Here is a 27518-nt window from a genome sequence, read left to right as displayed (position 1 = left end):
ATTTGTTGTCCTAGCAGCAATTATGAATTAACCAAGAATTGAATTATAAGTTGCTGGGTTTTTATTGTTATAGATGGCATAATTTTTAGCATGTTTCTTCTATATTTTGAAAATGGAGAGAAATATTAAGTACTTTTGCCAGTTGCGTTGCAAAAAGAGGTAGATAAGGAGCTGAATGTGACTAGGTATGTATTGAATAGTTCAACTGAAAAATAACAGTCATCTGAATTTAAGGTTGTTAATGCTTTAAAATTTTCTTGATATTCTCTGACGAATCCTAATACGCTTGTCAGCAGCAGTCACAATGGGGGAAGAACACCCTGGGTTCTTGGGGTCACGGTCAATCATGTGTTTCCCTTATTGATGGGTTCTTTACAAAAATATCCCTTGACATGAAGGAGACACTGCTGATTAATCCTAAGTGCTATGAACCTGGTATCATTTGTTTAAAAGTTTAATATTTTGAAAAGCCTTATCAATTTTGTAATGTTATTGGTATAGAAGTAAGACTGACCTATCTATGGTGCTTATATTTTTCTGATCCTTTCAGTTGTACGTAATGACTAAAATTGGCTTACTTGACCATGCTCTTAAGCAAGGTTATTTTAATTTTTATTTACTTTTCTTACAGTTATCTTCTTCCTTCACATGCTCCTTCTTATCTTTTAAAGATAAATGATAAAAATGACCCAATTATTCTGATTGTTTACTTCTTTCACATGCTATATGTTTGCACTTGTAGCACGTAGAATATTTAAAATAATTTTTTCTTGCACTTTGCTAGGTGTGATTTTTTCTCAGCCCTGTTTCCTTCCTTTTCCTTCTAACATTGTCTGTCACTTCTTTGTTGTTTTCTTTTCCTTACATTCCCTACAGAGTCCTTCAACTCTCATCCTTCCAGACCATCCTCTTTGTTTCTCTTCTCAGTCTTGTAAATTCTACTCTTCCTATTACTGCCATCTTTCACTTATGTCCACCTTGTATTCCTTCCTTGCTACTCTGTCTTTTCATCTACCCCTCTCTTTCCTTGACTTTTATTTTCCTTCCCTTGTCACCACTCCTGGAATTCTTCAGATTACTCTTGCCAAATGAGTTTTAGGCAATTTCCTGGTATTTCTGTCCCTTTGATTATCTATACCCATTCGCTCACGTGCACAGGTGCACATACACACACACACAGTTTAATTTGGGACTTTCTTTCTTCTTTGTTTCCTTGCTCCTTCCCAGCAAGGACTTTGTCAGCATCCTCTCTGTATTCTGTTAACCTGTTTTGTGAATGTTTGTTGAAGGAATAGCCTATTTGACTTTTCTACTTTTATCCCTATTGCACAAACTCTTATACTGTCATATATATTAGACTTGCCTACAGTATTCATTTTGAACACATTTTCTTCTAATATTCCTATTACATAAAATGGTTCTGTTTTTAATTATTGTCTGAGCCTACCATGTAGTAAACAAATAATCTAAAAGATATTCAGATAAGTTAATGAAAACGTATAGGTGTTAAAATCTTACTGGTACTTCAAGGCCCACCTCAGGTATTACTGCCTCTAAAGTGAATTAATCTCTTCCTATTTTGTTTCTATGATACAATTTCTATAAATGATATAGCCTTTATGAATATTACATATGACTATCTTTACACATAGTTTGCTCCTCTATTAGTTCCTTGAAAGGACAGGAATCTTTCCATCTCCCAAAACATTTAGCATGATGCCCTGCATAGCGTAGATGCTTGCTGAATATTTGTCAGACTGAATTGAGAAGTGTAAAAAGCATAGAAAATGAAAATTCAGAGAATGTTGCTATTTAACCAGATCTCTTCATAAGGCATAAGGCAGAAAGAAGCAGTGAAATCTAGGGCAAAGGTTAGAACTTAAATTGGGAAAGCACAAGGTATAGGAAATAGCTGAGAAAACACTGATTTTTGAAGCTTTAAAATACATGAGTATCTGAATGTTTTGCAGTTGAATTTTCTTAATCATGAAGGACAAAATGTAAATAAAAATATTTGGTAATGATTGAAAGTACATACATGTACATAACGTGTTCATATTTTTAATTAGGAAAGAACACAGAGTCATTATGATAACATATAGAATCATAGAATGTGCTCAACAGTGTTTGACTGAATTGAAACTTTTGTTTCAATTAAATGTAATTAATTATAGTTCAGCAGTTATCCCTGCATTTTCATATAATCAGGGGCACTAGTTTTATAGAGGAAAATTAAAAATGATTTTTCTCATCTTTTACCCACTTTTTCCCCCATGGGATTAACTAGCTAGTGTCATAGTCTGTCTCCTCTGCTTTGGGGATTGTAATTATACAAAGGGATAAAAGAACAGAGGGAGTGTCAAAGCCATGACAGCTTGAACTTAGAGAGCCGGGGAGCAGGAAAGAATGAAGTGCCAGTGGGAGATAAAGGGAGTGTCAGAGGCTCAGTGGAGTTCCCAAGGAAATGGCTCCCAGAGGTACCTACAGCTCTGGCCCAAGGAGGACAGGTGGCCTGGGATTGTTTCTCTTTCTGGTCAGTGTTTTCCCCAACTAGCGTCCACCCCTTCTCTCAAACACATTATAACATCCAAAATTAGCATAAAAGGGGAATTAATGCATATGAATCTGTTTCTCTTACCTTATTTTGGATTTACCAGAGAAAAATATCATGTACATATATATGCTCCGAAATAGACTTAATTCTCTTTCTTGATAGCCTGAAAGCCCTGTCCCATTCTTGGCATTTCTAAGTACACTGAAGTTTTCTTTGCTGTAATTGACATTCTTTTTGGTATTGCTCATAACTTTCCATGTTAACCCTTCTAGGTGAAGAGGTAACTGTATTTATAAACTGAAAAATTGCAGAGCACATTTTTATTTCTCCAGGGAAGTAAGATCGTATTAACTCGAGTTATAGTAGTTAGAAGAAAGTGCACTTCAGAAAAATTGTGAGGATACATTAAGCTTTAAAATTTCTTTGAACAGTTGTTGAAAACTAGACTCATTCTCCCATAGGAACTCAGTGAAATTCTGTTAAAGGATACGCTTATCTCCTGTTACTAAGTTTTCATTTTTCCTGATATAAACGGATGATTTTAAGGTGAAAATAGATATTTTTGTCAGTTTGAAGCCAGCTGAAATTATTGCTTTTACATAGTGTGGCAAGGAATGGAGGCAATGCTTGATTTGATTCAGGTTAAATTCTTAGTTAACCCTACATCAAGGAAAATAGGTTCATTTTATGTTTGTATGTAAGGTTGTCAGCATATGCATTGCTTTTTTATAAATACTCTGAACCCTCTCTGGTTGATACTTTGAGCTGGAAGACGTAGGGCAGGACTTTGCTCATATTTTGTTTTTACATTGTAGTCATGAGTCTTTAGACTGTGTTGTTTCCTCTTTCCGTAAGTCTGGCGTAAAATCATAGTCTCGATAGTTACGGCACTTCCAATAATAGGAAGAAAAAGAATTAAAGGTCGTGTTCATTTAGTGTTATGCTTTCCATCAAGTTTGACGTAGATTAATTTTTAGGCACTTAGATACTTTATTATAATATTTAAAATCATGTGCCTATGAGGATGACCAATAGCCGTGAAGATTCCAGGGCACATTATTTTCTGTGATGAAATGATGATTTCGTGATGTTCGTGATGATTCGTATTGTTTTAATAGTCTTTAAATGTCTTCTTTGGGTACTCATTATCTTGCTTAATATTACAACGTAACAGACTAAAATTCTTTAAGAGCTGGAATTTAAGCTTTTATGTATGAAAATATTCTATTTTGTAGGATTTTATGCTAATATTTATCAAAAAGTGAGGTGAATGCTGATTTTTAAGTTGCTACTATAGATCTAGTTCCCAAATGTTTGATTATGAAAGAACAGTCCAAAAAAATTATTTAAGAATGTTTTCATTCCTTTTAGAAATTGAACATTTGCTTCTAAAGATCAAATGAAACAAATCTATTAAGTGGTATTATCAAGTCACTCAACACAGTAAATTATGATCTGTCTTAATCTTGCTTGAAATAATGTACAAACACATGTAATTAGTTATTTTAACTAGAGTTAAAAACAGCTGTCACTATTCTTGAAACTGTTTATAAAAGAGAAATTTATCACTGGGTTATGGTATTAATGTTGTAACTCAGCAGTAAATCATTTCATAGTGTAAAAGAAATACAGTACCTCTGTGCAGTATTACCCCAGTTTCTCTTGAACAAATAATAGGAAATTGTGGTACCCTTGTGAATGATTGACATTTGTTTCTCGGGAACAGCCTATTACTAATTGTGGGAAAGGGAGAGTGTCTGTACTCATCTGTTTCATCTGGTCCCACTTGCTAAAAAATACCATATGTAACTGTTGTTACCGGACTGTAGTCCTTTTCTGGTTTTTTGGGTAATGTTTGCTGGGCCTGTACATATCATTAGGAAGAGGAAATCCCTATTCCTATATTACTGTGATGCCATTATTTGTTTAGTGCTCATACTAGGTCTTTAAACTTTATGCAACTGTGAGTAATAAGAGTAAACTCTCCTATCTTTGGTCCTTCATCCCTAGATTCTGGGTCAACTTCAGGATCTATAAAATGCACATTATAAGACCCATTACATCAGAGTTGTGTGCATTTAAAAAACACTCCAAAAACTCACAGTTAAATATATCCAAGTTAATTAGAGCCGGCAATTTCTAATTTGTACGCAGAATTCCAGTAGTTAATAGGAAATCATCAACAAAATAGCACCTCACTCCAGTGGTGTCCCCGCCCTACATGTACCCCCCTTCCCCCGCTCCCTATTCTCAGGCCAAACACATTAAGGCTCTCATCAGATGTTCACAGTAAGGATTCTAAGGTTCTGAGTGAGGTGAAAATTTTCCATTGGGTTCACTACACTCTGTATATTTTAGGATGGTTTTAATACTTGTTTTAAGGAAAAAGAAGTTTATGAATAGTAATCAAGTAGCACTATGAAATTTCACAAACCAAATTATCCCTTATTTATTATGATCACATTTTATATTATTCATATATAATGTGTTTATTTAAATAAGCCTATGTTGAAATATTTTTCCCTATTTCAGGAATTATAAATTGAATTAGAAATTTGTTCAGAGTTGCTTGGGATCTGTTGACTCTTGGAACATCCAGATTTTCTTCTGTTAGTTGTATGAATGGCATATGGTAATTATTTTCATTGTATTTTATATTTTTCACATGGTTTATAACATAAGGTTAGCATAATGTACTTTATAGCAAACTTAATTCCTCATAAACTCCTATGTGCTTCTATAACTTAAATTTTGGAAATAAAAGTGAACAAAACTTTTTAGCTTAATTTAAGACCTCCACAAATTATATTCTTATTCTACAAACATGCGGTAGAACATTCTTCTATCCTAACACATCCTTTTTCCTACCCTTAACTTCTTATGCTTATCACTTTATAATGATCTTTCCATTTAGTGTGGCTCTAATTATTTCAATTAGCAAATAGTCTTCTCTGCCCAGAAGATAAACAGGGAACTTGGATGCATACCTCAGAATTATGTTTCCCTTGATCTCAAATTGATTTCTACCATTATTTTCCTGTTCCTTCCTTGGAAATACAGGCCACGTCTAGGTAACACTCCTGACTAAACTTGTATATACCCACCCTCCTAGGACTCCAATAAATTATTTAGCACTTGTGTCTCTGAACACCATTTGTTCTTAACAGCATTTCCCTTAAAACACTTAACATAACTCAGAAAGTTTATGCTGCTTCTGACTGCCTGGGGTTTTTTTTAAAGGTTTGTTTTTCTCTCCTTTCTCACCTGCATCAACTTCCCTTTTTTCCCATGCACCAGCCTCCTACTGCCTACTGAGCATGCTGGCCTGTTGCTGCTTGTGACGTGGTCTGGGCTGAGTTATCGGCCAGGGCAAGCAGGGCTCCAGTGCCCCGGGCAAGCTGGGGAGGCTCCCAGGACAAGGCAGACTTTGACACCACAAGGTTCATCTGCCCCAACACTGTTATATACATCTGCCCGCCAGCTTGACCTGGCCCGGGCCAGCCACCTCGTATCTGACTCTGCTGCACAGATGGCTGTGATTCTGTTGGCTGGTTTCCAGTGGCCTCCCTGACTTGGAAACTTTCCTTGTCCCAGCTTTGGGCATCTCTGCACCCACCGGCTCTAGCAGGCACCCCTTTTCCCGGTGTGCCTTCTCGGCCTTCTCTTCCTGCTTCCTGACTACCTTCTTTTCCCAGCTGTGTCCCTTCTCAGGTGTCCACATTGGCTCTTGAAAGTTGCCTGCTGGACTTCCCTGGCGGTCCAGTGGTCAGGACTCCGCGCTCCCACTGCAGGGGGCTCGGGTTCGATCCCTGATGGGGGAAGATCCCGCATGCCGCGCGGCGTGGCCAAAAAAATAAATAAATAAAAATAAAAAATAAAAAATGCTAAAATCTTAAAAGAAAAAAGTTGCCTGCTGTCCCTGTGACCCCCCCTGCTGGGATCACAGCACCCCTGGGACCAACTCCTTCTTTTCTGGGCCCTTAAAAATTGTATTATCAGTTTAGATAAGTTCTATTAAATTAAGAGGAGAAAAGGCCAAGATGCTATCTTGATTCCTGAACATTATTTTAGTGTATTAAAAAAAAAAAAATGTTGGTGACGATATTCTTTAAATCAGGTAGAATTTACCCAGATACACATCCTTGTATGTATATGCATCTGTATTATGTTCCCTCTGTTTGAAAATATTTTATATTAATCTCTTCCAAAGAGTATATATAGTATATACAGACTTCAAACACGAGGAAGGGAATATTGATGCAGATTTTAAAATTTTTATTGCAAACAGGTGATTATGGTACAGTTTTGATAGAGGATGCAGTGTCCTTGAAACCAAGTCGGGACGTCTAGCAGTCCTAGTTCTATGGCACTGAGATTAAACATAGGAGGTTTAGTAGATCTTATATTAGGTAATTCCATACAATAAAATAGAAAGAGAAAGGCCAGGTCCCCTCAGATCTTTGGTGGTGGGTATCAGGGTGGTATCAGATGGCCATTCATCTGTTTCTTCTCTGGCAACAGTAGTGGCAGGGAAAGATTTTTGAAGCAAGATAGATCTAAGTTACTTATCCACTGCTTCTTGCCTTGTTGCTATTAAAACTGAAGGAACGCCCTTCCTCAACTTCACCATCTTTCATCACTATTTATAGGCATTCTGAAATCTTTTTCTTTTTTCACAAGTTCTAGTGGAACTACTTCTGACCACTAAACAATGTCGTGTTTGCTTTGATGTCTATGCCATTTGCCTTGTTTTTAAAATGTTTTTCATCTTTTCTCAGATCCATTCCAAAGGCAAAAACCTAACTTGATTTTTTAAACTTTTGAGAAAAGCTTCTGTGATTGCTTTTAAGAATGTCAGGAAAATGATAAAAGTTATTTTGGTGCAAGTTAACAATTGTCTTTTCATAAGTACAGATTTTCACAACCTTGGAAGATAATTAAATGGAGTATTAACGCCAGTTGTAAAAACATGAGTACCTTTTATTGGAAGGACTACCACATCTCACTGAAAGCAAGAAAAGACTAGCATATTTACTTAAATTCCAAGGGCATTTTCACACACACACACGCACACGCACACGCACACGCACGCACACACACACACACACCGCAGGACTAAACCATGAAAGTATGTATTTAAATCCTGATTCAGTACTCTCGGGGGTACTTTCTTGAATCTCATGACTGTCATTTAATTTACAAGAAGTTACATTGAGTTAACTGAATCTAGACCTTTCATTTTGGTTTTTCCTGCTTTGAGGAAGAACTCTTTTAAGCAGGCTTGATACGTTTTATAAGAGTGAGGAAAATAATTTTAAATTGTTTCAGAAGTTAATACATATATCAATATTCCTTTACTTTCCAGTAGGGATTTATCCAGTCCCCTTGCCCCCCCCCCACCCCCATCTGAGCCCAAGAATATGACCTCCAAATTACAGGGATTTTAGTGTATTTTGTTAGCTGGTCAAGACTTAGGACAATGCCTGGCATATGCTAGGTGCTCAGTAATGGTGTCAAGTAAATGAAAAGAGGGACAAAACAGTTGTCGCAACACCTGCTTATTGCTCACAGCACACGACCTCTAGGTTTGGAGAGACATGTGGAGGTAACTATTCCTATTCCTTAGTCACAGAGACACGGTGAGGAAGAAGGTATATGTGAGCTAGCTAGAAAAAAGGTGGGTCCACTACTGGCAAATACCTAAATGGTCCCTTCAATTTAAATGAAATATTTAAATACTTTTAATGTCTTCTCTACAAGAACCAAATACCACCCACACCTCTAATAATAGTGGTAGCTTTTTTCTCAAAGCCAAAATATGTATGATAGTGGGGTTGGGGCAGAAGGAAGGCGGGTACAGAGGTGGGAAGAGGAGAAGGAGGAAGCAGAGTATTTGGTAGATACTTTTTGTCTTGATTTTTTTCCTTAAGAGTAAAGTAGGGTACAAGATACCTGGACAAGATGATAGCTCGTGAAATAAGTCCTGCATTTTTATGTACCTCTGAGTTGGCCGCATGGAGCCACACTGAGTCAGCGCATGGGTGCAGACAGTCTTTGCTAGCCAAAACCCAGCCTTTGCGAAACCTTGGGTGTCAAGTGTTTTCGGAGGGAGGCGATCAAAGAAACAGCCCCAGGTGTCAAACCCTAAGAATAATAAAGACCCAAAGAAAGTACACAGGATTCTGTCATTGTTCTGTTCATGTCAAGTCAGAAAATGAGCAGTTTTGTTTATTAATTTTTTTAAACTAGCATTTCACTGAAAAGTAAAAGTAATGAAATCGATCAGAAAAAGTGAACAGTTTTTAAAATAAGAACCAAAATTGCTGGAGAACGTGGTAATGGAAAGGAACTCAGCGGTCTGGGGGTGGGATCAGCAATATCTAAGTTCACCTCAGTACTTCAGTGTGTTACCTTGAAGGCCTGAGACCATCATACTTAGTAGAATGCTATTGCCCACATAATAGTAGATGATGAGTTTATCGATTTGGAAATGCTGTCCTGTGATAGACCCTGGTTTTATCATTGAAGCCAGTGTCCAGAAATGTGTTAAATGGAACCATAAGAAATGCCTGATTTTGCAGGTCAAAAACAGTTGAACAGCAATTTCATATGGCTTAATCCTACAGACTGTGCTTAAGCAGGAGAAGTTTAAAAGGGAGCTCTGTAGGGAACTTAAAGGCGAGCGTAGGCAGCTCTTGATGGAACAGTACAGCATTGATCCCTCAGTCCTGAAGGGTAGGGGGGTGGGGTCGAAAAGGCGCCTCTGAATTTCCTTGCAGACTCAGTCATCCTAGTCTACTGACTAGTGCCCTATGCTGGCTTCTCCTTAAAGCCTCTGCCATTTTCTTCCGAGGGAGCTCTTATGAAGAATACCTGCAGAGCAGAAGAATACTGCAGAAGGTTCTTGCATGTTCGAGGGTACATCTGTGTTCCTCTTTAGGTGTCTGTGCACACATATGCCTTCTTTTCAGAGCTTACCAGTGAGGCTGGTCATGTCCCTGAGTAGCATTTTGCAGCTCTGACCAAACCACTCCTTGTAGTGATGCCTGCCGACAGGAACCAGCCTTGAGTCATCCTGCCTTCAAGCAGAATGAGGACAAGGTGGCTCTTTTCACGTGTGGTTAGACTGTAGGCTCCCGTGAAGAAAACCCTCGTAACTAGAAAAATGCATTAGTGTTTGGAAAAGGAATATTCTTTTGACCTGTTATAAACTAAAGTGTGAATGGAAAAGATTTTTTTCTGATAGATTCCTTTACTGAAAGATCATTTCAGAGTATTAAGCTGATCTGAACGCAGTGATGTTATTTCACAATTATAGAATTAACTCTAAGAAAATAAGTTGATTATTTGGGATTTTTTTTCAATTTTTTCCCCTAACTCTAAAGTGGTGATACCTCATTGATTATTCAGAAACTGAAATGATAAAGAATGAATTTATTTGATCCAATTAACATAAGTATTCCTTAGGACTTTTGCTGTCATGTTAAGAGGCTGTTTTTCAAACTTAGGTTACCAAAGGGGAAAGGGGGATAAATTAAGCGATTGGGATTAACATAATACACACGACTGTATACAAAATAGATAATCAACAAGGACCTACTGTATAACACAGGGAACTCTACTCAATATTCTGTAATAACCTATATGGGAAAAATATCTGAAAAGGAATGGATATATGTATATGTACAACTGAATCGCTTTCTGTACACCTGAAGCTAACACAACACTGTAAATCAACTGTACTCCAACATAAAATAAAAATTAAATTAAAAAAAGATGCTGTTTTTAATATTTCAAGGGTGGTAACTCTGCTCAAAACCAGATATTGAGTAGATTTGAAGTAAATATGGCATGGTGCCATGTCAGCAAATGTGCTAGGACATTGTCATTAATGTCATTAATTTATAGATTTTGGAATGAGCCTCTCTAAACCTATCACATGTCAATTATTGAAATAATGAAGGCTACCCCTTTATCCCATGTGAAAAAAACTTAGTATAAGGCAGGTAGGATAGAGAGTGCCAGTTGCAAAACCTCTGTGATCTTACACGCGAGTCTTGCATAGCAGCGGTCATAACTGAATTGAGTTGAGTTGGCAAATCAGAGGGCCATATCAGTGGCGATGAAAATCATTATTTCGAGAATTTAAGAAAAACAACTCAGGGAAAAAGCAGTTTGGAGTTTGGACTCATTAATTAAATTTATAGAAAGAAGCCATATTCTGTTGCTCAGAAAGGCCATGATGAAGCATGTTTTCCATCAACTTCTTTAAAATGTGATAAACAAAAAACACGCTGAAATCAGCAATTTTCTAAATAACTCAGGTTCAGGACCCACAGCTAGGTCCAGTGTCCATTACTGCTCAGAGTCTCAGGCCATCCGTATCAGCATCTAAGTCTGCATCTTAACATAAGGATAGTTAATGTTCAGGGGGAAAAGTTAAATCATGTTTAATATTTATAGTATGTTTCTTTTTTTTCACAATTTTTATTTATTCTTTAATTTTTATTTTATATTGGAGTGTAGTTGATTTATAATGTGTTAATTTCAGGTGTACAGAAAAGTGATTCTGTTGTACATATACATATATCCATTCTTTTCCAGATTCTTTTCCCATATAGATTGTTAGAGAATATTGAGCAGAATTCCCTGTATTATACAGTAGGTCCTTGTTGATTGTCTGTTTTATATACAGGAATGTGTATATGTTAATCCCAAACTCCTAATGTATCCCTCCGCCACACCTTTCCCCTTCGGTAACTATAAGTTTGTTTTCAAAGTCTGTGAGTCTCTTTCTGTTTATAGTATGTTTCAAAAGCAAAGTCACTGTAATTAAAAACACTCAAGCAAGCATTTTGTGGCAATCTTCTTAAAACATAATTTATACACTCAAGCAAGTATTTAGAGGTAGTCTTCTTCCAACATACTTTATAAAGTACTGTCCAACAGATCGTGTGATAAGTTTATGATTCCTTCCAAGGGGATTCTAAATAACTAACACTCACACATGCCAGTGATTACAGAGGTAATAAATGTGGAGGAATTTTTTTAGCACATATATTTGGTCATTGTATTAGCAACCACTGATTGGCATATATGTGCTCAGTAAATGTTTCTGGAGATGATTTGATGTTAGATCTTTTTTAGAGACTTTGCGTGTGCTCAAATTACCAGGTAGTAGTTTTATGACAAAGACAACTTCCCTGAATATGGAAACTTCTTAATAGAGAAGATGGGGAGTGCCTTTCACTTCAATATGGCTTACACATGCATCTTATATATGCAGAAAAAACAACCATCGCTAAAGTCAACGGTGTCAACAGTGACCACAGCCCAGTGGTCCACCTTTAGTCTTGCTCTCTTGGTGGCATATGACACTGTTGGTCTCCCATTCCTGATCTCCTCCCGTTGATTCCAAGACTCTGCATCATCTTGCCTTCCCACCTCTTTTGTCTTTCTTCCTCAGGTTTGTTAGCAAGTTCTTTCCCTGCCTAACCAGAAATGTGAGTTTTCTGTAGATTTCCATTGGTGACCTTCTTTTCTCCTTGTTTCACCTTTTGCCAGGGTGAAATCATTCATTGTTCTAAGAATAAAATCGAGAGTCCTTGCTCTCTAAGAGTGACCTACCTCTTAAGTGATGTTCCAAACTTTCTCTTGTTGAACCTGTTTTTCCTGCTTCCCCTATTCAGTGGTCCTTAGTTTTCTTTCAGTTCATCAGACCTTTTGTTGTCATTATCCATATTGTACTTATTGACAGTTGTCATCCGTCACTTCGTGTCCTCCAACATGGTAGACCTTTGTACCTCGCTTCATTTTCCATGTCACCTTTTCAGTTGTCTACCAGATGTTTCAACTCACTGTCCTAGAATCATCTCTAACCACGGAATCTGGTGTTAGAGACTCATGATTTGGGCCTTTTCCCATGCTTGTCAGCGTATAACTCATTGAGTTCTGGATCCCAATGCATTTGCCCTTGTCTGGACGTTTTTTCTTGGTCCAGCTCATTTTCACCTTTCCCCATTTCTTCGTGAAGCTTTCCTTCAACCCAACTGCAAGTTATTGGACTCTATGAATTCTTTATTTTTAGCCATGGATGACTCCTATCACACAGTGACTTTAATATTTACCAATCCGCGTGTCTTACCTACCCTGCTCGATTATAAACTTATTGAGAGTAGAAGTCATTTGTTATCTTTGTGTTCTCAGAAGGACTTCCACACAGCTGGTGTGGAAGTCACTTGATTAAAATGATTCATTGACAGTACAGTGGCCAGTAATTACATTTGACTCTTTGTTTTGTTAGAAAATACATTTTCATCTAGATTTAAATATTTTTGCCTATTTTCCAAAAAAATAGATTTTGCATATTTTCATCAAATGGGAATTTGTCTAGCCATAGTTGAAGGAGAAAAAGTTACTTGAATGTCCTTCTAGCATAGATCTTTATTTTTAAAATGAAATTTTAAACATCCTAGGCTAGGCTTAGCATGTGATCCAAAATATTCCTACCTTTTTTTCCTTCTAGATCTCTGTCAGGCTATGTTCCGACTGTGCTGAAGCTATGCTCTGTTGATTATAATTTTAAGTCTTTTATGGAAAAATTGCATTCACTTAAATGAAATTCAAAGTACAGAAAATACTTATTAAACAGAGCCACTCTAATAAATATTACTAATCATATAAACTATTGTAAAAACAAACAGAAAGGTAAATTGGAAAAGACTAATCAGCCATTTGGGGGCTTTAATTTTTATTTTCCAAGCTAGTTATGTCCTTGAAGTTTCTGTGTCAGGTAGCTTTATCTATAATTTTATTCATACATCTGAGATTGAAAGATGTGTACCAATTATTTAATTCCTGTCTGTGTTGCATTATGAATTGTGGCTTAAGAGGAGGAATTTTATTTAGTGGTAAATCATCCCCCAAAACATTAATGATTCACTTATCATCAAAAATAATAATACCACCAAAGAAAATATACCACAAGAATCACTCCCAAATATTCCCCCTAAATAGTGGGAAAACTAAAATGGGATATCTCATGTTAAAAATTGTGACTCAAAAAGGAAATAGTCAGCAAAATGGGTTTTTTGCCTCATTTATGTGTGGGTGAAAGTAAGGATTTTAGTAAACTAGTAGTCAAAGGTGATTTGTTTTTGAAATGTATTTTTTGTATATTGAGTGTTCTCCAAATTCTTAGGTTTCTTAAATTTAGTGTTCTTTATATAAAAGTATGTATTTGGATCTCAGTGATTGTTTATCCTAATGATCTAATGTGGCTGTTCCCAACCTACAAGCTACAGTCACCAGAGGAACCAGAATTCTTAAAAGAGATTCTCAAATCCATATTCACACAGAATATTGCCTAAACAGTAAATAAACAATTTGGCTGTTGCTGTACCACTCTCTTATACTATATTTTTAAAAACCTTTTTTTCTGCTGCTAACCAATGTTATACATGCTTATATAAATTTAAAGCAGTACAGAAAAATATGCTATAGAAAAGTAGAATTATCTTTAGTTCTACTACTATGCCAGTCACTATTAAGTGTTGTAGGGACTTCCCTGGTGGTGCAGTGGTTAAGAATCCGCCTGCCAATGCAGGGGACACGGGTTCGAGCCCTGGTCCGGGAAGATCCCACATGCCGCGGAGCAACTAAGCCCCTGTGCCATAACTACTGAGCCTGCGCTCCAGAGCCCATGAGCCACAACTACTGAAGCCCGCCCGCCTAGAGCCCGTTCTCCACAACAAGAGAAGCCACCGCAATGAGAAGCCCACACACTGCAACGAAGAGTAGCCCCCGCTCACCGCAACTAGAAGCCCGTGCACATCAACGAAGACCCAACGCAGCCAAAAATAAATAAATTAATAAATGAATTAAAAAAAAAAAAGAGTTGTAGATCCAACAATAATGTTGATTCATAATAGCCAGAATTTAAATAGCTCTGAATATGTGTCAGACACTGTTGTATGTGCTCTTAAATATATTGAGTAATTCAGCCATAAGAAAGAATGAAATAATGCCATTTGCAGCAACATGGATGGACCTAGAGATTATCATACTAAGTGAAGTAAGTCAGGCAGAGAAAGACAAATACCATATATCATGTATATGTGGAATCTAAAATATGTCACAAATGAACTTTTTTACAAAACAGAAATAGACTCACAGACATAGAGAACAAACATATCGTTACCACAGGGGAAAGGGAGTGGGGGAGGGATAAATTAGGAGTTTGGGATTAGCAGATGCAAACTACTATATGTAAAATAAACAGCAAGGTCCTACTGTACAACACAGGGAACCATATTCAATATCCTGTAATAAGCCTTAATGGAAAAGAAAAAAATATTTTGATAACTGTGTTGCAATAAAAATTGGATTCCTTTAAAATATATCTATATCTATATCTATATATATGTATGTATGTATGTATTGACTAATTTAATCTATAAGAACCCTATAAGGTAGGACTTTTGTTATCACTCCTTAACAGATGACAAAGTAGGCCCAGAAAGGTTAAATAAGACTGATATATGTTTGCTCCCAGTTTTTCCTATGGATAGACTATCATTTAATATTATTGCTATTGTATTATTTACAAAAATAAGAACATAGCATGCTGATACTGTTTTACCACTGTCGGGTCCAAAACAAACTCCCTGAACTGCCAAACTGCTCTTCATTCCACTATGAAAATATAAATAGCACCACCATACAATTTTTCTGCAAGTCCGGTGGGTACTATCTACTTAAAAAACGAAGAGGCCATTTCTCACTGTCTTCACTACTTTAAGCTAAATCCAAGCTCTGTCATCTCCTGCCTGGATAATTGCTGGAGCCCACGTGGCTGGTCTCCCCACTTCCAACATCACCCACTCCTGTAGTCCATTCTCCAGGCAACAGCCAAAGTCAGATTTTTAAATGTCGTGCAGATCGTATTACCCTTCTGCTTAAAACATCTCAATATTCACATCACTCGTGATGGCACTTAAACTGGCAACCTGAGTCATCACCACAGCCCTTGAGACCCATGTAGTCTCTCTCTGTCCTCTTGGCCCACACATCCTACCTCCTCCCATCTCTCCTGCCTCCTTTCAGCTACTCGTTTGCCCTCGTTTCCATCTCTGGAACGTGTCATGTTCATTCCTGCCTGAGGGACTTTGCACTTGCTCTTCCCTTTGTTGGCATCTTCACATGGCTGGCTACTTTGTCCTTTCAGTCTCGCCAGAGATGCCTTCCCAGGCTACCTTTCTAAAGAATCCTAACCAAACACTGCCCAGCCAATCTCGGTCTCTGTCATTTTCTTCAAAGCACTTACCACTGTCTGAATTTATTTCCTTACTTCTGTATTGTTGTTCTCTCCTACTATAGTAGAAACTCCATGAGAATAGGGACTTTTTCTTATTCATCTGAGTGCCTAGAAAAGGGGGGGGGGCATAGCAGGCTTCCAGTGAATAGCTTAATTAATGAAGGATTTAAAACACACCAGCATGTTCAGATAGAAGGATGTTTCCTGAAGTATTGTTTGCATAGGCCTCCAAACTCTCACTCTGCTCTAGATCACTGAATGAATGCTTGAATTGATTGCATGTGAAAAGATTCAACTTTTCAGCAGCTGGTGATGATGGTAGAAGCATCTCTGATTAAGTGAAAGTACAAAAGACAGGTTTGCTTAATTGATGTTGAGTGAGCTTGAGAAATGGGACAAACTCCTTGTCATGTGAAGAATTTCTGGTCACTGAATAGTGGATCAATCACTATGGTGTTATGTAATTGTTATAAAGATGGGGAAATAACATAGTAATTCCTGGAACAACATGGTGCATTATAGATTCTCAGCTGAATTTTCCAGTTCAGTCGGTAGAAATCCCTTTTTCTCACACAGCTTCTTATTGCTTCTCCCTAAGCATCCAACCGTCTCGTGGAAAAAGATTGCCCAGTAAGTGTTTTTGATGATTGGTTAGGATATCCCCTCCCAATTGTCACCCAAATCAGCATGAACCTTTGATAAATCTCTTTAGCGCTTCACTGAGTCATTAGAACTATTCTATTTGGTACTGAAAATAGTTGCACCTTCCTTGTGTTTCCCGAAGAGAGACACTTGTCTTTACAAGTGGAAATACAATGCTCACTCATTTCTGCTTTATATAATATTTTAACATTTGTCTAAAACCCTATGAACTACCTTTGTTGATTATAAAATTCTTTCTGTGCATAATATTTCTTTGATTACCAAGACCAAAAATGACCAGTTTGGGTAGTTTTTCCCAACTCGTCGCTGTTAAAATGGTTTTTAGTGGGTAGAATACCATTTGAATGCATACATTTATGCAGAATTTTTAAGCAAAATCAGCAAAGACATAATCATATAGAGGCAAGAAAGATTTTAAGTGCCATAGGATTAGCTGTTCTAGAAAGAATAAGTTTTTACATGTAGATGTTTTTATGCTTGATCTAGATCAAACAATGGCTATTTACTGTGTATAAGGTGCTGTCTTTAATTTGAGCTTGAAATCCACTTCAAATAAAGCTTGATCATGACAGGGTGTTCCATTTATCTTTTGTGCCCATATTTATCTTAAAGGGATATCTTGAAAAGGATCTTAGAGATGATCTGTTCAACATTCTTATGGTGAGAATTACGGCCCAAAGAGGAGAGGTGATTTTGTTAAGGTTTTACCAGTTAGTGGCTGAGCTAGAACCGGAACCAGGCTTCCTCACTGAGCCCCTGTGCCTGCCTTTACCCCTGCGTGTTTGGGACTCACATCCCATGAAGATGCTTAGATGTTATAAGATGTTAATGGATTATACATACTATAAAGGTGAATTCTTACATCCAAAAATCACTCAATAAGCTTTGTGTTTTGATATAACTCAGAATCTAAGAAGTGAGTTCAAGATCTGCTCCCTTCTCCTCCTTTTCCTCTCCTCCCTCTCCTTGCTTATAAAATGTAGTAATGTATTTCCTGAAACCAGACATATACCCTTCCAACCATGTACCATCTTTCAGTTTCAGAGGTAATCACATGAAAGGGTGTCAGTGGAGACTGGAGTTTTCCAGACCCGTCCACACTTTGTGGCCTGTCTTCTTTGTTACTAATGCAGACGTTTGTGGGATAGCTCGCTGAGCTTTTGAGGATAGTCTGTCTCCCCGGATGTTTTTTCCCCTCTGTGCAAAGCTAAATGAACCATATAGGAATTGAACCTATAACCTTGGCCTCATTCATTTATCTTCTTTAAAATTGCCTTTTGGAAATTTATGTTCTGCTGTGATGAGATTAAGGTTGTGATTTCGTTCATTCAATAAATAGTCCCAGCACCACACTAATGGCAGCAGAGAGCACAGAGAGGCAGAGGACAAGGTCTTTGCCCTCAAGGGATTAGGATAAGTGCACAAATCACAAATGTCAGGGCAGAAGTGATGACCGCTGGGGGAGGGGGGTGAGCAAATCAGGAATTCACGAAAGCGAATCAGGAGAAGGGAGAGAGGTGCATCCTGCCGGGAGAACATCAGGGGCCCTTGAAGGATGGACAGGTTTCCCAGGAGTCGGAGCGGCGGGGGTAGGTGTACAGATGGTGGTACCCACAGCACCTCAACAGGGATGTTGCAGTGGGGCGAGCACAAGAGTGAGAGGACCTGCGGGGGCAGGCATGAAGGAAGAGGGACAGGAACGTTATCATTTATGGTGATGTTGTGTAGGGATGATGGAAGATTTCTGAACTGGGCAGTACTAGAATCAGAGCTGTACAACAGGAAACGTCATTGGTCAGCCACTGTAGAATGAACTGGAGTGTTGGGGAAGAACCCTGAGGAAGTGACAAGGGCCTGAACCAGGGCTCCCAACAGGGTGAAGAGAAGTGATGGGAGACGGTCAAGCCTGGACAAGCGGGACTCGGTAACTGACTAGATGTGATAGTGAAGGTTTGAACCTGGGTGCCTAGCAGATGGCAGTACCCTTCCAGAAGCCAGTAGACCATAGAGGCTGGGAAGTTATGTAAAGGAAGTGAACCCATGAAATTGGAACACTGGGGAGAGGTTGGAGCTGGATATAAAGATTCGGGAAGTCATTCACCAGGAGAGCTGTTTGAGCTGGGAGAGTGGATAAGATCATTAAGGGATAAAGTGTAGAAATGAGAAAAAAAGATGGCCAAAGGTAGAACGCCAAAGAAAATCTACATTGGTGATTAAGACAATGAGAAAGAGCCTGAGAAATAGAGAATGAACTCGGTACACGGTTACAGAAACCGAAGAAGCAGAGGGCTGCCGAGAGACACGTAGAGGCAAGTGTACTCCCTTGTCATTGAGAGATGTTAGTGAACAAGAAGGAAAAATAATCCACCTTTGCTTTAATTTTGTCATTGAGCCAAATTACTGTTTTAATTGGGATTTCACAATGCATCTTTTTTTTTTTTTAGCAGGAGCTTGTTTTTATTAATTTATTTATTTGTTTATTTATTTTTGGCTGTGTTGGGTCTTTCGTTTCTGTGCGAGGGCTTTCTCTAGCTGCGGCGAGCTGGGGCCACTCTTCATCGCGGTGCGCGGGCCTCTCACTATCACGGCCTCTCTTGTTGCGGAGCACAGGCTCCAGACGCGCAGGCTCAGTAGTTGTGGCTCACGGGCCCAGTTGCTCCGCGGCATGTGGAATCCTCCCAGACCAGGGCTCGAACCCGTGTCCCCTGCATTGGCAGGCAGATTCTCAACCACTGCGCCACCAGGGAAGCCCCACAATGCATCTTTTTGATGCTATGCTTTCACTTAGACTTCTCTGCATTCGGTTCCACTACATACTTTTCACTCTCAAGACGGTTAAAAACCAATCACATTCTTATATGTAAGGAATGCAGTAGGAGTTCAAAACTGATGAAAAGGCCAGTCATCTGAGATCACTCATTTATCCCAAGTGTTAATCGGGAGCCTAATATGTACCAGGGACTATGCCATGCCCTGGGGACATGGTGGCAAATAACACAGAAGCAAATCCATGCCCCTGTTGAGTTTACCTTCTTGTGTGGATGAAGCAAACAATAAACAGACTAAAGAAGGAAAATACACAGCATGTTTGCTGGTGACATGTGCTAGGGAGGAAAATAAAGCAGAAGGGGAAGGGGGTTTGGCAGAAGGGGTGTTTTCAGTAGAGGGGGCAGAAAAGGCCTGACTGAGAAAGTGACATTTGGATGCCACCCTGAAGGGAGGTGGGGGTGTGGGGTTGTATAGATATCTGGGTGAACGGGGCAGCACGTGCAAAGGCCCCGAGGTGGGAGCACGCCTGGTGTGTTTGAGGTCTGGCAAGGATGCCAGTGTTGCTGAAGGGCAGCAAGCAAGAGAGAAAGGTTAGTAAAGTCTCAGGGGCCACATTGGGGCCCTGTGGTCATAGGTTGACTTTGGCTTTTCCTCTGAGCGTGAGGGAAAGCCCTTGGATGGTTTTGAGCAAAGGAACAGAATAAGGATCGTTCTAGCTACAGGGGAAGGAAGGGGGCAAGGAGAAACAGGAAGATGAGCGAGCAGGCTTCCACACATCCTGGGAAGAGGTGTTGATGGCTTGGACTAGAGTGGTCCCAGAGGAGGTATGGGAAGTGATCAGAATCTGGATGTTTTTTGAGGGTAAAGTAAATAGAATTGAACAGATTGAGAATGAAACGAGAGAGAAGGAAGAGTCAGGGGTGAGTCCAAGTTGCTGTATTGGTCTGCTAGGGCTGCATAACAAAGTACCACAAATGGGTGGCTTCAGCAACAGAAATATATTGTTTCATGGTTCTGTAGGCTTGGCCAAGTTTAACGTGTCAGCTCAGTTAGTTCCTTCTGAAGGCTGTGAGGGAGAATCTGTTCCATCCCTCTCTCCTAGCTTCTGGCGGTTTCTTGGCTGTCTTTGGCGTTCCTTGACTTGTAAGAGTATCACTCTCTTCATCTTCACACAGCATTCTCTCTGTGTGTGTCTGTGTCCTAATTTCCTCTTTTTAATAAGAACCCCAATCATATTGGATTAGGGATGACCCTTCTCCAAAATGACCTCATCTTAACTAATCATATCTGCTATGACCATATATCCAAATAAGATTATACTCTGATGGAAAACTGAAAATAAAATTACCGTATGATCCAGCAATCCCACTCCTGGACACATATCCGGACAAAACTATAATTCAAAAAGAGACATGCACCCCCTATGTTCGTAGCAGTACTATTCACAATAGCCAAAACATGGAAACAACCAAAATGTCCATTGACAGATGAATGGATGAAGAAGGTGCGGTACGTATCCACAGTGGAATACTACTCAGCCATAAAAAAGAACGAGGGCTTCCCTGGTGGCGCAGTGGTTGAGAATCTGCCTGCCAGTGCGGGGGACACGGGTTTGAGCCCTGGTCTGGGAGGATCCCACATGCTGCGGAGCGGCTGGGCCCGTGGGCCACAATTACTGAGCCTGCACGTCTGGAGCCTGTGATCCGCAGCAGGAGAGGCCGTGAGAGTGAGAGGCCCGTGCACCGCGATGAAGAGTGGCCCCCACTTGCCACAACTGGAGAAAGCCCTCGCACAGAAACGAAGACCCAACACAGCCATAAATAAATAAATAGATAAATAGATAGATAGATAGATAGGTAGATAGATAGATAGAATTAATGCCATTTGTAGCAACGTGGATGCAACTAGAGATTATCATACTAAGTGAAGTAAGTCAGAAAGAGAAAGGCAAATACCACATGATATCACTTATTCGTGGCATCTATAATATGACACAAATGAACCTATCTATGAAGCAGAAACAGACTCGCAGACATAGATAACAGACTAACGGTCGCCAAGGGGGAGGTGGGGTGGGGGAGGGATGGACTGGGAGTCTGGGGTTAGTAGATGCAAACTATTATATATGGAATGGTCGGACAACAGGGTCCTACTGAATAGCACAGGGAGCTGTATTCAATATCCTGGGATAAACCATAATGGAAAAGAATATCAAAAAGAATGTGTGCGTGCATATATATAGATATTTATATATATATATAAAACTGAGTCACTTTGCTGTACAACAGAAATTAACACAACATTGTAAATCAACTGTACTTCAGTTTAAAAAAAAAAGGTCACCCTCTGATGTCCTAGGGGCTAGGACTTCAACATTGGAATTGAAAGTGGGGAGAAGGACACGATTCAGCCCATAGCAGTTGCCATTGACTGAGCCAAGGAAAGTGTGTTTGGACAGAAGAAGAGGAGAGTTCCAAAGCCTAAAGTTAAGAGACTCTTCAGTTTGAGGACCAAGACCAAGGCTCACAAAAATGTTAAATACAAATCCCATGTATGCTTGCAGTTGTATAAAAGCACTTACATGTTATTGATGGTTTTTAAGTTGTATTCTAATTGTTTACGCAATCATGGTATTTTCCTGTGAAGCGTAAGAGAGTATGGATTGAGCTTTACTGGCCAATATGCTGAAGAAGTTACTGGTGCTGAAATGGAATGTTTTGAATGCCATAAAGAAGTCAAAGGACGCTAATAAAAATAATAAAGAGCACTTTTCTCAGAAGGAGAAACAACTTTGGAGAACATTGTTTCAGCCCTTGATTCAAGAAGTCATTTTTCTAGAAAGTCAGTCATGATGCAGTGCTCTGAGCAGCTGCATAGTTTGTTCCTTCATCTGTTTTTGGTGAGAGTGTAGTTAAAACATAAAAAATCAATTAAAAAAAAATCATGAAGGCAATAGTATCACATTTAGCTAATTTGAAAAACAGAAATCATCACCGTAACATAACCATTCTAGCCTTTTGATATGTTTTCTTTGAGTTTTTATGTTCCTGCTGTTTTACAATGGAGACAAAAGCTAGGACAACAAGGTGATGGTGCTGACATACAAAAAATCTACCCAATGTTTTCCGAACATGTTCAGCTCGAATTTCTCTCACATTCCAGCTCACGTTGCACATTCTGCTTGCTCTGCCCCTGTCTTTGTCTGGCTACCATCTCGTCGTGCTTCAAAACTCAGCTCAGCTGTCACCTTTGGGGAAGACTGCTGACTGGTATATTCCGAGCTTTCCCAGTATGGAAGGCTGAGCCTACAATGTGCCGCCATATTACCCTGCACCTAAGCACAGACTATAATGCTGCATGTCTCCACCAACTTTGAGGACAGGGACTGAGCAGTCTATATTTATTTCCTCAGTACCTTGCATAGGACCTGTGGGTAGATATTCAATAAGTGCATGTGGGCTAGGAATGAAAAAAAAAAAATCGAATTCTTTGCCTGTTTGGCACACATCGGTCACTGAACTATGAGACCTTATTTGAATTTAAAACAATTTTGTTCAGATTGCACCGTAAACCGGCACGGGAATATGTAATAAAGCGTGAGAAAAGTCTCCTTAAAAAGTATTCATGTAGATTGTTGCTTAAAAGGTTAAATTTGTCCCTAAAAACTGCACCCTTCAGTTTCTTACCATGAAAGGTACCTGAGATAGTTACCGTATATGGCTTGTTTTTAGTATTGACTGTGCCCCTTTAAATTAGTAAGCAAAATGAAGCAATTTGAACATACCTATGTAAGGTAACATGGGAGAAGATGCAGGAGCTTGGAGGAGTAAAATTGCTGACAATAGAGACAAGAATTATTTTAATTTTAATTTGTGGATTGTTTTGGAGAGGGGAGAGTTTTTTATCTGGCATAAATTGAGATATAATCTGAGTCCGAGTGAAGAGAGTTGAGAAGTATTGTAATAGCCCTTTGATGCCAAAAATACTTCCGTGATGACTCGGCTCAAGATTTCTCTCCTCCCTGTTCACCTAGAATGCAAATAATATTTTTTGGTAAACGTTCTCAAAAACAGGAAGAGGAAGAGAAAAGTTTATATGGGATTATTTATGATTTCTTAGTACTGAGAAGAGACTTTGCTATAGAGAATTCTTGATACATTACTCCCCTCATAGGGTTTTGCCTTCATTTCCTAAGTCACTCGGGATGGGACCATATTGAATTCATTGATGGAATCAAGATGACTGACAGATATTGAGCTAAGCTGTACAGCATGTCAAATGTGCCACTACACTGTAGATATTTAAATATTGATTTCTTTCCCCAGCTCTACTTTACGAAGTGTTTCCACTGGATCCTCAAGACCTTCCAAAATATGTTTGGTGTGTGGGGATGAGGCTTCAGGATGTCACTATGGTGTAGTGACCTGTGGCAGCTGCAAAGTGTTCTTCAAAAGAGCAGTGGAAGGTAAATGTTCATGTGGGTGTTCCTTTTACACATTTTCTTTCCTGGTGTGTAGTTTACTTGCACGGTTAACTTGATAGCATTATTGGGAAATAATTCAAAAATGTCCTTAGTTTTGGATGTAATCTGTCCTTAGTTGTGGATGTAATCTGTCAGTGATAAATAGTAATAATGCCTTGTCTAAAAACCACTTGGAGATTCTCCACCGAGCAATATTTAATGGCCAAAATTCGAAATTGTGGATTAAGAGCAACCAGTCAGAAAGACCGGTTGTTTTGGTTGTTGGTTTGTCTCAGTTTTTTTTTTCACTTAGACTTACCAAAATCATTCTATGTCACCATAAATTTAATTTGCATGATCTGAAAGAGCGTTTTTTTACAGCACGTCTGCCTTGTCTATGTTTCCGTATAAATATGTGTTTGTGGCAAGTTAAAACATTGATATCAGGATCGTGTGTGTAATTTAAGTTGTGTTCCTTACAGAATAATGTCATTTAACAGCTGCTTGAGATTCCAGGTCCCCATTTGAGTCCTACCTTCGTTCCTACTGAAAGTTTCCAAACCAGTACATTAAATGAAAAATTGGACTGAGATTCTTTAAGTTTATGTAGTCTAGCTTTTGCTTCTGTCCAAGTAATTGTACTTCCTAAGGAGAAATGGTCTTTTCATTTGTTTCTGCCTTTCTCCAGCTTCACTTCCAAGCAATTTAGGCCTGATGGTTTTATTAATGTTGATTACTATGACTGGTCAAAGTGTAGAATTTTTTGCTATCAGGAGAAGTGTTGTGTAATTGACACTTATTCTCGCTAAGGAGTTCAGCATTAAGATTCCTGCAGGTGTATTTCTCAGGACATTTTTCTGAGAGGTGAATTGGTGTTTCAGAGACTTAAGCATAAATGACTTGAATGTTTGTTTTGCTGATGACCACAAGGAACTGTCTTTATTTCTGGGATGAAAAAAGCTGACCAAGTAGTTATTTCTGTGTTTCTGAGATTGATTCTGCATTATTTAATTGATAGTACATGATTTTCCATTATTTACACTATTAATTATTTAATAGTCCCCAAACCCAGCATTGAATTGGTAATAGGAGTTCCATATTTCTTTCTCGGGGTATGAGCTCTTGGTTACAGGTGACAGAAAATTCAACACAAACTGGCTTCAGCACCAATGGAAATTCATTGGCCCACATAACTGGAAAGTCCTCGTGTGGGCATGGCTTTGGGCAAGCCATGGTCTTAAGCCAGGTCATTCACATTCAGTCTCATTCTCTCCATCGCTTGACTTTCCTCTGGCTCTGTTCTCATGCAGTTTCTCTCGTGAGAAGAAAAGAGGTTTTCTGTTCCCAGGGGTTGTTATAAAAGCCCCCAATTGAATCTCCATAGACTGAACTTGACTCACATTGGCCCCCTCCAGACCAATCACCGTGGCTGGGGGGAGCAGTGATCTGATAGGCTGGTTCTGACTGGAGTCGGCCAACCTGAACAACCTAGACCAACTGTGGGAATGAGCATTTCCTGGAGAAAAAGGTGAGTCCTGTTACCAGAAGGCTGATTTCCAGAAAATGGGGGAAAGAAGTATGTATAGTACTGAAATCAATTTAATTTTTTAAGATTGTCTTCCCCGCCACCCTCTTCTTTCTTTCCTTAACTCTGTGATTGACTCAGTAGAAGATAAATAGGTAAGATATACCTCTGGCATCTTCTAATGCCGCTTTATACCTTCCAACATAAGGGCTCCCCTCCTAGGCTCACTAATTGGTGAACAAAGGTGATAAGTAAAAATAAAGCAGTGAGAGAAGGACATTTAGAGAGGGTGCCTCTGTGTGGCCCTACCTGTGGGTCAGCATTCACATCAGAACCCATGTTATGGCTATTTTTGCTTCTCTGCAAAAAACGGTTTTCTAGATGTTTTTGTTGTTTTAAGTAGTTTCTCTGGAAGTAGCTAAGGAAAGAATTGTTTTTGCAACTGAGGTACATATAAACATGGAAAAGCCAAAATGTCTGTACATCTTTTTCTTTCATTGAAAAGCTGATCAGTAATGGATAATGAACCTTGACAAGTGCCTTTTAAGACTTTTATTAATATAGCTTATTTCCTGTTTATTTGGGAATTAGAATTTTAGCACCCACCTGTGTAAAACAAGGCTATAAATTTTAAATATAAACTTCATGAGAGTAATAACTTGTTTTTGTTTTGTAATTTGTATTTGCTTCCTGTTTTATCATGTATGTATGTGTGAAAGAAATAGGACTATCTCTGTATCAGACCTTTTTGATTTAATAAGAAATTATTTTAAAAATATTTTATGTAATTAGAGGCACTAATTTCACAAAATTATGGTATATAGATGTTATTTTTATTCCCCTTTTACAGATGAAGAAATTTGGGATCAGACCCAATTCATCTATTTGGAATCATAAGGCCAAACTTAGACCCATATTAAAGTCTTATGACTCCAAACCTAGACCCAACCTAAGGCCTCATAAATCTAAATCTCATAATCTATTCTTTCCATTTTCCATAATTCTCAAGTTCATGAAAATCCTGCTCTATATGTCATTGTTTATGCCTGCTCGGTAATAATGAGGGCAGTGATGTAAACATTGAGAAGACAGTGTGGTGTCCTTAGTGTGTGTCTCTGCGTGTGTGTCACTGTGTGTGTACATACACACACATATACAAACGTATGTGTGTTTTTATATTTGAATATTTACTATGGTTGTTTTCTGGTTTTAACCTTAAGCTCCTCCTCGGATTACGTATACAGAGGCTTCTAAGCAGCTGCAGGTAGGGGAGTCCTTTAAAGTCGAAAGGAACTAACAACATCAGGGCAGAACTGGAAATGACCACTAGAGAGAGGACAGGGGGAAAATCACAGCAGTCTGAGCTTCAAGCTTGTTGGCTTCAGGCTTTTATGCCCTAGTGCACCCCACTCTAATGCTTGGTCTGATAGTGTAGTGGTGACTACATAGGGAGACTGCACATCATTTGTTTTAAGTGTATATTATGTTCTCTGTGTCCTGTCTAATGGGATGTATAGATGTGCTTATTTCTTCTTCTTAAACATTTAATATAAAAACACTTAGGTGTCTCATCCAGAATACCTTTTTTGTCAATAATGTCGGTTTAGAGCCGTATTACTGTACCTTACAGTGGAAGCTTATCGTTTTATTTTTAAATTTGAATTGCTTATTTGCCTTGAAGGTTTGTCAGGACCTTTCTGTCTTAAGAAAAAGAATAAGCCTATATGCACACACACATGCACACATACACATATATATATTTTAAGTTGGGTTCTCCGTAGTGGTGGAAAGTAGACTGGCTTTAGGGTCAGAAGACTTGGTTTAATTTCCAGCTCTGCCACTCACTAGATGTAAGATTATGGCAAGTTATTTAACTTACTTGGGCGTCAGTTTCTTTATATATAAATGGAAATGGTAGTATTGCCTTACCTGTTGCTGTGAAAAATTACATGAAAGCAAAATGTCTTTGCAGATTTTATAAATCGTAAAGTGGCATCAAAATATTAGACCTTGACTTTAGGAACAACTGCTGAAGTTCTTTGGCCACGTCTGTACACAGAGATCATGTAAATGATTCGTTAACGTTGTACTGTTAGGTCTTCATTTTTTCTTCATTACATCTTCATTTTTCCCGTAGTACATTATTTTGCCCATAGAACTGCCCTTTGAGGTTGTAAGATCCTTCTAGACTAGCAGTTCTCAAAGTTTCAAAGGATGTCGGGGTCAGGGG

General features: G+C 38.7%; 1 protein-coding gene across 2 annotated transcripts in view; it reads left to right on the top strand.

The window, feature by feature from the left end:
- The window catches only part of NR3C2 (nuclear receptor subfamily 3 group C member 2), a 367420-nt gene that overhangs the window by 149171 nt on the left and 190731 nt on the right, over nucleotides 1-27518 (top strand). Inside the window, exon 3 of one of the 2 annotated variants that reach the window (XM_068542596.1) lies at nucleotides 23627-23778. In XM_068542596.1, coding sequence (XP_068398697.1) covers nucleotides 23627-23778 — 152 coding nt within the window. The remainder of the gene's footprint in view (nucleotides 1-23626; nucleotides 23779-27518) is intronic. The other variant, XM_068542597.1, reaches the window with a different exon arrangement.

This window comes from Eschrichtius robustus, chromosome 4 (assembly GCF_028021215.1).
Source record: "Eschrichtius robustus isolate mEscRob2 chromosome 4, mEscRob2.pri, whole genome shotgun sequence".
Taxonomy (NCBI): Eukaryota; Metazoa; Chordata; class Mammalia; order Artiodactyla; family Eschrichtiidae; genus Eschrichtius; species Eschrichtius robustus.
This window is presented reverse-complemented; position numbering and strand designations above follow the sequence as displayed.